The following is a 12,484-nucleotide window of genomic DNA, read 5'->3' as shown; positions in this document are numbered from 1 at the left end:
AGAGGCCTTCATCCTGCAGTGGATTGAAAATGGCTGATGATGATGATGATGCAAGAAAGCAAGCTTATGCAGCATCAGCCAAAAAAAAAAAAAAAAAAAACCGCTCCCATTTCACCCCTCCTGTCCAGCTCAGCCTTAAATTTATTTAGGCTATCAACTTCCACAACAAAGGATGTGGTCACAAGTTCCTTTGTGACCACATCATAGTATCCAATCAAATTGGCCAGGCAAGACTTTCCCTTAACAAAACCATGCTGTGTCCGAGCTATAACTGAAGCCTTGTCTAGATGATCCTGCAGTGCTTCTTTAACCAGTGCCTCCATTAATTTTCCTGGAACAGATAATTACTTGTGTCGCCCTTTGATCCTCCTTTGTGAATTGGGGTCACATTTGCACACCTCCAGTCCATGGGTACCTCCCCCAAGTCCAAAGAAGCTCTCATAATTATGGCTAAGGGTTTGCTTACTTCCTTTGCTGCCTCCTTTAATATAACTGGATAGATCCCGTCCACTCCGGGTGCCTTTCTCATGTTTATCTTCAACAATTTCTCCTCCACTTTCCTCTCAGTTATTACAAAATCATCTAGCTCACTGCCTGAGTTTAAGTCACCTCCGGCATTCCCCTCTCTGGTGAATACAGAACTTCTCATTGGTGAATGCAGATGCAAAATACTGATTTAGTTTGTTAGCCACCTGAGCAGGATCATCAACAGTAGAACCATCAATATCCAGTGGACCAATCTAATATATCCCTTTCCTTCTATAGTTTACATAGGTAAAGAACTCTTTGTTATTTTTCTTTGCATCCTTTGCCAAGGATTTCTTGTAATCTGCCTTTGCCTGCCTAACCTCCTTTGTGACTTGGTTACACACCAACTTATATCTATCATAGGCTTCCATGTCACCCATTAATTTTTATGTATGCCATGCATTTTTCTTCTCTGCTATATGTCTCATTAGTTATTCTGACATCCATTTAGGCCTAAATCTTGAACAATATTTCCTAGTTGGTATGTAAAGCCTAGTAGCTTCCAAGATAAATTCTTTGAATTCTTCCTATTTTGAATTTGCTGTTGGTAACATCATCAGTTGGTCCCACCGTATAGAATTTAAATACTGTCTCAGACCACCGTAGTCACCTTTACAAATGCAAAAACCCTTCCCTTTACCCCTCATGGTAGTTACCTTTTTGAGTAAATCCCACTCCAGCACACAGTGATCACGGCCACCTAGTGGTTCCTTTATCTGCAGATTCTTAATGCATGAAGAATCACTACTGATAATCAGATAAAGGGTATTACTTCCTCTAGTTGCCTCCTGAACATGCTGATGTAGAAAACAATCATCCAATAAATCCACAAAAGTCTTGCTAGTGTGTGAGTGACCAATCCACAAATTTCAGTCAATATCTGGGAAATTAAAGTCTCCCATTATAAGGCTCTCTGATTTACTGGCCCACTCAATTTCCCTGTACAGTTTCTTATTATACTCATCAGAGTCATTAGGCCTATAACAACTCCTACTCTCAATTTTGATCTCCCAATGCTTATGTCACACCAAACTGACTCGACACTGCACTGTCCAGTGATGTTGACTGGCTTCACTTCCTTGGATTTTGTGTTTCTTAACTAATAGCGTAACCCCTCCTCCCTTCCTATCCTGTCTATCCTTCCTGTACACATTGTACTCCCCAAATTCCAGTTCTACATTCCTTACATCTGTGTGACACCACATGTCTGATATCTCAACAATATCTGCCTTTGATGTTCTGTGCAACACCTCAAATTCATAAAATTTATTTACCAAACTCCTAGCATTGGTGTACATGCACCTGTTCCTATTCTTAGCTACCCTAATACAACCCATGTATTTACTTCTACTGCAATGACTCCCAGCAGTCTCTGAAATAATCTGCATCTTGTTTTCCAGGCTGATGCTCATTCCAATAGAAGCAGTGCAAGAATCACTTTCACCTCTGCCAGTGGCTACTGTTAATCTATTAGTCCTTGTATCCCACCAAACTAGAAATTTTTCAACCCACCTAACACTGCCTTGATAGCATCAGCAAATATTCTTGCACCCTTTCTATTTAAGTGTATCCCATCCCTATAGAAACAGTCTCTCCTGTTAACAAGTACAGATCAGACTTAAAAAAAATTCTACCCCTTGAGCCTTGCACTTGAGGTTGTCACAGACATTCTTTCAGATATGCCAGACAAGCTGCACTTGCTACCTGGGAGTCTTAAACGCTGCTGGAACTGATATCCAGGTGACACCCAAGTCAAGTGGACCCAATTTCGGTGTGAAGTCCGGACGGTCTCTGACAGCCAAATCCTCTGCTTGCACCTTTACAATGGTGGGACTGTTAGTAATCCTAGGTATAACCTCCATGCACAACTACATGGTGGGTGACCACCCAGGTTTGAATCAACGTAAGCGGGGGTTGAGGTGTGGTGCCCACACCACATGGAGGAATACTGCCCCTCTATGTTACCAGGCAGTACTAGGTGGTAGATGACTCTCATCAACCGGTGCAATACCACCACTTTGCTTATTGGAGGCTGGAAGGGGTGGAACCCATGTTTAGTCTCTAGAGCTAAGTTCCGGTCAACCCTTCCCTATCTCTTCCATCATGCAGTATGATTGATGACTTTTGAGGTTATGATGAACATCATGGCGAGATCCAATATTCCTTACATTTCGAGGGTACAGCTCTAAAACAGTGTTCGCAGGTCAGCCGCTAGTTAGTACACCGGACCAAACCTATTGGTAACTCTCTGGGAGGCTTCTGGATCAGCTAGTGTATAACCTTGCTACCTCTACTCTGCCAGATAGTGACTGGAGGGAGTCCGAGTAGTGTGTATGCGGGAAGCATTGTCGAGGCCACATTATGTCATGGATCTGGGTATATTCTTACCGTGTGTACGCCATATCCAAAAATTTCATTACTTCATACAGCATGTCCCACCCACTTTTTCTTACTATTGAATACACCATGAATTGTCAAACTAATAGAGCAAGCTTATCTGCGAAAAGATCTAAACCTCCCAAGCACTTCCTAATTCATTTCATAAATATACGTGGTCTCAATTCTAATCTTAACGATGTCCATTTCCACTTGCCGTCTGCCAAACCCCATGTACTTTTTCTGACAGAATCTCAGTTATCGGTTGATTCAACTACTGCTCATATTAGATGCCCAAATTATTCGCTGTATGATTCCTTTCGCCTCAAAGGTGGCACTTGTCCGTTCTCATATTCCCTGTCAGAGACTTGGCAATTTGAAATCTACTCTCTTTGATCTTCTCTGGCTTAAAATCTCTCTACCTCATTGTGTAAAATTCATCTGTTGTCCCTACCGTTCTCCAAACTCCACTAATCACTTGGAGCTTTTTGACTTCCTCTCTTTGCAACTTGACTTTCTCCAGTCCAACTTTCCTAACAGTGAGGTAATTTTCCTTGGTGATTTTAATGTTCACAACTCCAGCTGGCTTCCGTTTTCTAGTCACACCGACCCAGCTGGTCGAGATGCTGAGGCTTTTGCAATTACTAATGACCTAGCACAGATTGTTCATTTACCTACAAGAATACCAGACAACCCTAATCATACAGCGAACACGCTTGATCTTTTTCTCCCAAACAAACCTGCTAAGTTCACGGTCAAAGTGAGAGATCCTTTAGGCACTTCAGATCACACCTTGGTGATTGTCTCTTCTCCAATGGAGCCTTTATTTCATGGCTATTCCCAACCTCGTGTTGTTTGGCATTACAAGAATGCAAAATGGGATGACCTGCGAGACTTCTTTTCTTCTTTTCCTTGGTCGGATTACTGTTTCAAAACTTCTGATGTCAACGTTTGCTCAGATCGTGTCAGTGAAATTATTCTTGCAGGAATGGAATCCTTTATCCCACACTCCACTTTAAAATCTCGCCCTTTATCTAAACCTTGGTTTTCCAATAAATGTGCTAAGGCTGTTCAGGAGAAGAATGTTGCATATCGTAATTGGCTTGTTTCTAATTCTTCAGTTTCATTTTCTGCCTACACCAAAGGTAGCAACAATTGTAAAGCAGTTATTAATCAGTCCAAACTAGAGTTTGAACAGGCTAAGAGTAGAAAACTTGCTTCTTGCCCTAATGGTAGCCGAGCATTCTGGTCCCTTGCCAAAGCTATTGGCCGCAACTTTTGCCCATCTCTGCTCCCACCTCTCTCCAAACCAGATGATTCTGTTGTCACTTCAGCCAAAGGATAAAGCTGACCTGCTAGCATCCCATTTTTCTTCCAACTCATATATTAATGATCTCGGTAAAACACCTCCCACCATTCCCAACACGCTCCATTCAATGCCTCCCGTGGTCTTCCGTCAACAGGATGTCAGAAGGATTTTGATGAATCTTGATGCTAAGAAAGCTCCAGGTCCCAATGGTATTTCTCCACTTGTTCTCAAAACCTGTGCTTCTGAACTTACTCCTGTTCTTTGTCGCCTTTTTTCACTTTCTTATTCCAAAGGTGGTTTTCCTTCTGCTTGGAAATTTGCTCATATCCAGCCAGTTCCTAAAAAGGGTGACAAATCCCTCCCATTCAATTATCATCCCATTGCAATTACTTCTACTCTTTCTAAAGTAATGGAGAAATTAATTAACTACCAACTCTTAAACTACCTAGAAACCTTCCGTCTGATCAACGATCGCCAGTATGGATTCCGTCAGGGTCAATCCACTGGTGATGTTCTGGCTTATGTTACCCACTTGTGGACTGATTCAGTGGAAAGGTTCGGTGAAACACAAGTAGTTGCCCTTGACATCTCAAAGGCTTTCCATCGTGTTTGGCATAAAGTTCTTCTAAACAAGTTTCCATCTTATGGTTTGCCAACTGTTTTTAGTAATTGGTTATCCAGTTTTCTCTCTGATCGCTCATTGAGGGTGATGGTAGATGGCTCTCTGTCTTCTAACTTCTCCACTAATGCCGGTGTCCCCCATGGTTCATTTCTTTTCCCCACTGTTTTGCTGTTGTATATTAATCACCTTCTTCCATTGACTGGAAATTCTATCCATATGTTTTTTTGATGATAGCACATTGCATTCCACTTTCAATTTTGAGAAACTTTGACCTGTTCAATCAGCTTCAACTTCTCGAAAATCTGCTACCAATTCCTTAAATGCCGATCTTCAGGTAATTCTCCAGTGGGGCAAAGACAACTTAGTTGATTTCAATCCTTCTAAAACTCAGTCTTGTCTTATATCTCGCAAAAAGGATTCTACTGTTCCTATGCTTATTTTTAGTGACACTCCGATTTCTAGGCAAAATGATATATCTCTTTTGGGGATTACCCTGACTTCTAATCTCTCTTGGCACAAGCACATTACAAATATTGCTTCCTCTGCATCTAAAAAACTTGGTTTTCTCTTTCGCTCTCTGCGTTACTTTTCTTCCAAACAGCTGCTCACTCTGTATAAATCGCATCCGCCCTGGCATGGAATATTGTTCCCACATCTGGGGTGGTGCCCCCAAAACCTCTCTCAGGATTCTTGATTCCATTCAGAAGAGGGCAGTTAGGTTAATTAATGATTCATCTCTAACAGAGTCTCTGCACTCGCTGTCTCATAGACATACTGTTTCTGCTGCATGCCTTTTCTACAGATACTTCCATGGGCACTGTTCTTCTGAATTGGCTACTATAATTCCTGCTCTCTCTTTCAAAACAGTCCGAACACGTGCCGCCACCAGTCAACATCCATTTACTGTCCAACTTCAAACCCACAGAACCAACTTTTCATCTTCCTTGTTTATTCATTCAACTGCCATTTTCTGGAACAACCTTCCTTCATATGTATTTCCTGAAAATTACAATCTACAGAAGTTCAAGTCCAATGTCAACAAATATCTTCTTTTGCCATCTCAACCTCCAATCCAAGCACGGTACTAAGTACTATAGGTTCTCATATCTCTCGTGTTTGGGGTTTACATAAAAAAAAAAAAAAAAAAAAAAAAAAAATCTTTCCAGGGCTGAATTGAGTGTTTAATACAATATTTGCATGTTTAATGGTAAACCATGTGTTTTTTTCCCCCCATGTGTGCATTTCATGTTTGAAGTGCAATTGTTGAGAATACCACATCTTGATTGAAATTAGAATGTTTCAAAACTGTTATAAGCAAAAATCAAAAAAAAATGTTTGATATCAGATTTGACTGTAACTCTTGTAATTTGACTGTAACTGTACTTCTGGATCTACTCAACAGAGTTTGAGTAGATCTAGAAGTTATTGTTGAACTCGGCAAATGTGCATAATTAATAGAAAAATGTGATCATTTAGGGTGGTGTGCTCATCAATTGCTAATAATTCCTTTCATTATAATTTTTAACTTTATATGATTGTGTTAAGAGTGCTTAATTTTCATTAAGTTTTAAATTTAAAAATTATTATTAAACAAATAACATTTAACATAATTTATATATAATAATTATTACTTTAGAACAGGGAGAAACTAATAGTGATGAAGAAGAAGTGGGGACACCAGTAGATGGAGAAAAATCTTTCTTGAATGCTTTCAGTGTTAGCACAGAAAATTTAGAAAGGTTAGGACAGCGAGAAAAATTTATGAAAAGCAACTATGAAAGTCTAGAGAAAGATCCAGACAGTGAAGTGAAACAAGATGAATATGAAGATAATTTTTCAAGACATAGTATCTCTGCAAAGTTTTTAGCAAAATCATTGCATGCTCTTTCACCAAAGTAAGTATTTAAATTTGAATTAATCTCTTTAATTTTCTGTGATTCATTCATAGAAATTGTATTTAGGTTAAATTGGTCATTACAGATGCATTCTTGAAGATTTATTGTATTGAATGAACATAATTCTCCCATAAGAAATAATGGAAAAGGTGTTGGTTACACCTTGGTACAAAATTTTATAATGATACAGGTAACCCTTGTATAACACAGCAGTTAGGTTCCTGTAAAATCTTGTGTAGTGCGAAACCGTGTTATACAGGACTAAGAACCAATACAAAACCAGGAGTTACGTTCCAAAAGCTAACAAAAATACTTTTTTTTTTTTTTTTTATAACTATCAGAAACTTAATTTTTATTAAAAATATTAGTAACTGAACAAACGTGTTACAAACTGTGATATATATAATATGTCAGTTAATGTACGTTCATTTAATTTTCTTCCTCTTCATTGCTGCTAAGCACAATCAAATGAAAACGTTTTCTCTGTTGTGAAATACCTTCCCCTTCTGAACTTCCTTCTGAAGCATCTATATTTTATGTATTTTCTGCTCTCTTTAAAATATCAGTATTCTGGGATTGTTTGCTTTTTCTTGATAGATCTTTGTAAATTGCATGGTATGGAGCTAAGTATTTTTGAAGCTCCCTCATGAACTTTGTTCCTTCCAGTTGAAGGATCTGCATTCAAAAAAAATAAGATTCTAATTGCACAGCTAAGTGCCTTGCTGTATGCTTTTTAGTGTAAAATTTGGAACTTCAGAATTTTCATCTGCACTATCATCTTCTGAATTGATTTGGTTTACCTCCTATGCCATTTCCACCAAATCCGCTCTGTCAGCCTCTTTTTCTGCCAGTAATTCATGAATGTCTTCAATAGTCATATCATCAAAACCTTCCTCTCGTACCGACTTAGCAAGTTCTACTATGGCACCGATTCTGTTTTCTGCCGGCTGGACCATATTTCCTAAATAAACTGATTCTGGCCATACATTTTTCCAACACGCACATGTTGACGGTTTTATTTCTTTGAGCAATAAAGCTATGATTCTGATACAGTCCACAATTGAAAAATGTTTCCATGCCTCCATCACTTCAATAGATTTGGAATCATTTTTTTCCAAAATCCATTGTAATGGTTTTCTGATGTAATGAGTTTTAAAGGTAGATATAGTGCCTTGATCTAATGGTTGAATTAAAGAAGTTGTTTAGGTGGTAGGAATATTACTTGAACATTTTGGTTGGCCTCTTTGGATGGCCGTGTTATCCAATAGTAATAAAACTTTGAAATCTAGATTTTTCTGCTTTAAATAGTTTTACACAGCTGGAATTAAACAATTTAGAATCCATTCTTTAAATAAATTGGCAGTTACCAAAATTATGCCTAATTTCCTTAGCCATAATTTAGGCTTGTGAATTTAATTCACAACAAAGAAATTATTCCAATACACTTGTTAAGAACAAAGTTTAGTAATACATACCTAGAAAAATTTATAAACGATTAAATAAAAACCAAACTTACCTTACGAAAACCTTAAAAGTTACGAACTGTACACTTCGAAGTCACAAATTTTTATGGTCTAAAACAAGCACAAGTTCAATAGTAGGGAATGTAGCATGGAGATTTCCCAACAAAATGAAATACAGGGATTTCCCTTTTGTTTTTCTTTTTTTTTTTGCATAACGAATAGCAAGTTAACAATGGGGATTCACAAAAAAGAATGCAAATGTTGAAAAATTACATATCCAACATAATAGCAGGTTTTTCTTCACACAAAAGGCTCAAAAATACCATGTTATGCATGGCTTGCCACAATATAAGTACCATGTTGTAGAAGTACTGCATTATACTGGGGTTGCCTGTATATAGTAGTGGCAACTGTGATTTATGTAATTTTCAATGACATTTCACTTTTGGGAGTATAAATCCTGTAAACTGATGATTTCCAATTAACAGTTGTGAACCAGAGTGCAATAGTGGTCTAACCACCATTTAAAAAAAATAGTGGCTTAGAAGTGTGAAAGTATAATTTTGACAGCATAAAATAGTCTTATGCCTAGCTAGCAGTGCCTCTTCAGCAGCACATATCATTAGTCTGATCAGTTGAAGAATTTAGCAATTGTTTCAAATTTTCAAATCATGACTAGAATGATCTGACCATCAGTTTAAAAAAAAGTGGTGGTAGACAGACATTACACTGCATGAATTAATCAGTTACTTCAGTTTATTGAATACTAAACAAGAGAATGTTTCCAACATGTAGTGCAGTCATTTCACCATTTGCTTTACAGGCTATGTTTTTCTAAATTGATTTGGAGATTTTTTCATCGTCTTGAGAATGATATTAAAAAAAAAAAAAAAAAAAAAAAACATTAAATTCCCATTATCAATCTCATTTAAACATTCACCAATAAGTTGCTGGTCTCCATGAATAGCAGCAGATAATCCTAACAGATTTTCTGATATAGTTGGAATCCAGTAAAAAATACCAATACTGTAATACATTCTCTATTATAGGGATAGGAGCATATTCCATATTCTTTCCAGTTGAGGACACATGGAAAATTAGTCCAAAGATAATTTTTACTTTTCTAAAGAGAACATTAGCCCATTGATCTTGACTTCAGAGATGGTGTTGTCTCCTCTGGAAACAGAGTGAAAGGAACATAAGTCATATTCACACAGCCTTCTCACATAGAATAGCCTTTCCTGAAACTTCTGTTTGTTATGGATGTCAAAAGCTTCAAGGAGAGAAAGCTATCTGACTGCCGTCATGCTTATTGGACTGGATAACAATTATGCTGGTTGTTGAAATTCCTGACAAACCTTGAACTTCAAGCAAAAAAAAAAAAAATTTTTTTTCTTTTTTTAAAACTTTCAGAGACTAAAAAAAGTACTTTGTATTGAGTTAACTTGCAGTGGTAACACTGCCAGTTATTATAACAATAGTAGTACCTTGCCCCCAGTGTTTTTTTTTTTTTATTTCAGAAAAAAAAGTTTTTGGTCTTTTCTTTTAATTTTGCTTGTTTGTATACCAACAAGCAGACCTTTTATTAAGGGATTGCATACTTATTAAATGTAATATTTTATTTTTTAAATGAAAATCTTAAATTTAAAAATGATTTTTGTTTTTCCAACTTGTTGTTTACAAAAAAAAATGTGATGTTCAAAAATTATTTATTTTTGAGTTTAATAATGAGCTAATATATAAAACATCATGGAAAAGCATTTTAAAAGTTGTAATTCAATATTTCTTCTCGACATAAAATATTAACAAAACTTTCCATCTGGATAATTGACAATACTTTTTTACTGCAAAGCCCTTACTTTGAATTCCTTTTGTTGTGGGTGGACAGAGATGATATGCAACATCTCTTCCTGCTGAATACATTCTTGAAAAATTGAATTCCATTTGTGCATTGTTCAGACCAATGTTTCTTTATATCGTGTTTTTTTTTTTTTTCCCTCCTTCATTTAGTACCATGTTGGTGGTAATAACACCAAAAAGTGCCTTTAGTTTCTTTAGTCAAAACACAATCACATCATTTGGAATGGTTAGGTTAGGGTGTGTTCAGAAACTACCTTTTTTGCAAGTTTCCTTTCTTCCTCCCCACCCAATTTCATCATGGGGGGGAAAAAAGCCTTTACGAGATCTTGATGGCATGTCCAAATACTTTACTCTTACACAAAGCATAAGTAACTCTAACTTCTACACTGAAAAAATTACTGCCATTGCCATTAATAATTGAATATAAACATTAACCTTGTTTTCAGATCATTTATATGAAGTATAAATGGATGGCAGTACAGTACAGCTGATAAACAAATTTCATAATTATAAAAGGCAACAGCTGTTACATTGAAGTGAAAGAGGACAAAAAAAAAAAAAAACACTACCTGCCGTTATCAGTTGAATGTAAATATCAAATTAGTTTTTGAGGTTTATATGAAGTATAAATAAATGAACCAACACACCAGGAAAAAATTCATAATCGTAAATGCCAATGGTCCTGGTGGCCACATCTCACTGGAAATGGACTACAAAAAAAACCGTCTGCCTTTAACAATTGAATATAATCATCAATAAACATTGGTGTAGCTTTTCAGACTGTAATAGATGGCAGTATAAGGATTGTGATGGCACAGTGTGAAAACAAAATCCATAATCAGAAATGGTGATGGGCACAGTGGATTGAAAGTGTAATTTTACAATGTTGCAACATCAGAGTTAATATACTTTGTCAGATAGTTAAATAAATAATAACAATAATAAAGACAGGAAAGCATTTTATATAATAATTAAACATAAAATTAAAAGTACCTAATTTCTGTAGGGATAGCTGCAACTGTCCAACAAGATACTTATTCATTTAAATTATACTAAAACTGAAAGTAGCAGGATGATATTGAAGGCAAAAATAATTGCATAACACACAGTAGCACTTCTCTCAGGATATGTAACTTACCTAGGATATCTCAAGATATTTACAATTACACTGCATGAACAATAACTTATGACTTCCAAAATCACTTGTATGCTTAGGAAGGTAGAGAGGGGAACAGGCTCTTGAACTAATGATTAATGTGCAATAGATTTCATTGAGCAGGGCCTGTCAGATTAAGTTCTGCTTCTATGGAGTTGAAAAAAATAATATATATATATATATATATATATATCCAAGTATAACAAAGCAAATATTAAATGTTATAATAAATATAAGTATTATAATAAATATTAAGTAGTAACATAACCAATTAATGCCATCTAGGACGATTAAACATTACATCGGTCTGTATGAATATGAGTTAAGTTAATAATGGTTAGAGTTTTTTTAAAAATAAAATATGATATACTAGCTTATCAGGCAAACCATAAACCATGGTGAGTACCCAACGTGACCTGGAAAAAATCAATCTATGCCATGACATAAGCAATAAAAATATATAAAAATACCATTAAAATGTTAGTTATGGCAATCAGATACATTGCAAGGGACTTTTTCGAGGGCTAACCCTTACAATGTATCAACCATAATTAACGAGCTATCCGTTTCTGTAGTCATCGTCCAGCATAACTATGTCCTAATATACGTAAAATAGTATTAAGTTAGAGCCAATGGTATAAATATAAAATTAGTAGTAATTTAGAGCCAAATAGTAGTAATAAATCCAAATTTAGCAGTTAACCCGACGGATAGCCAAAATATTAAGTTAAATTAAAATTATAGAAAGAGCTATAATTATTGTTAGGCATATGTGCGTAGTTGATAGTAAATGCTGCCACGGTAGTCTCATCAAATTAATAAAAATAGTAACAGTGTGAGCTATAGCTAACTAAGGCGAACGGAACAAAGGTATAAGAATAGATATAGTACCTCAATCCCCCTCGAATACTCTAATAGTTCATGAGGTATGAAAAAATAGGGATAAGAAAGTGAAAGTAAAACAGCAAAGAAAAAGCAAAATAATTAACATAGGATGTACCTTATAGTAAGGTATCCTGGTTAGAATGATTTAAGATTAAAATTAGAATGCTTACCACCGTATGGCCAAGGTACTAGAAAACCACATGTATTGGCGCGTGTAGCATATATAACTACCGATCGCAGCCCCCCCTAGGAAATGTAATAGTAAAGTTAAGTGATAAAATAAGTATAATTACATACAGCGCCCTCTGCTGTTATTTAATATACTGCATAGTATTACACATAGAAAAGCCGTCAAATAAGTATATCTCGAAGTAATAATAGAAGTTTACA

The 12,484-nt window shown here is 36.1% G+C and overlaps 1 protein-coding gene across 1 annotated transcript in view; it reads left to right on the top strand.

Moving 5' to 3' along the window:
• Positions 1-12,484, top strand: part of LOC150085035 (mitogen-activated protein kinase-binding protein 1-like) — a 265,918-nt gene that overhangs the window by 213,067 nt on the left and 40,367 nt on the right. The window contains exon 26 of the mRNA XM_090376439.1: positions 6,472-6,730. Within this exon, the coding sequence (XP_090232565.1) occupies positions 6,472-6,730 (259 nt within the window). The remainder of the gene's footprint in view (positions 1-6,471; positions 6,731-12,484) is intronic.

The sequence above is a fragment of the Mastigoproctus giganteus genome, chromosome 6, assembly GCF_048544385.1.
Source record: "Mastigoproctus giganteus isolate SK-2022 chromosome 6, ASM4854438v1, whole genome shotgun sequence".
Taxonomy (NCBI): domain Eukaryota; kingdom Metazoa; phylum Arthropoda; class Arachnida; order Uropygi; family Thelyphonidae; genus Mastigoproctus; species Mastigoproctus giganteus.
This window is presented reverse-complemented; position numbering and strand designations above follow the sequence as displayed.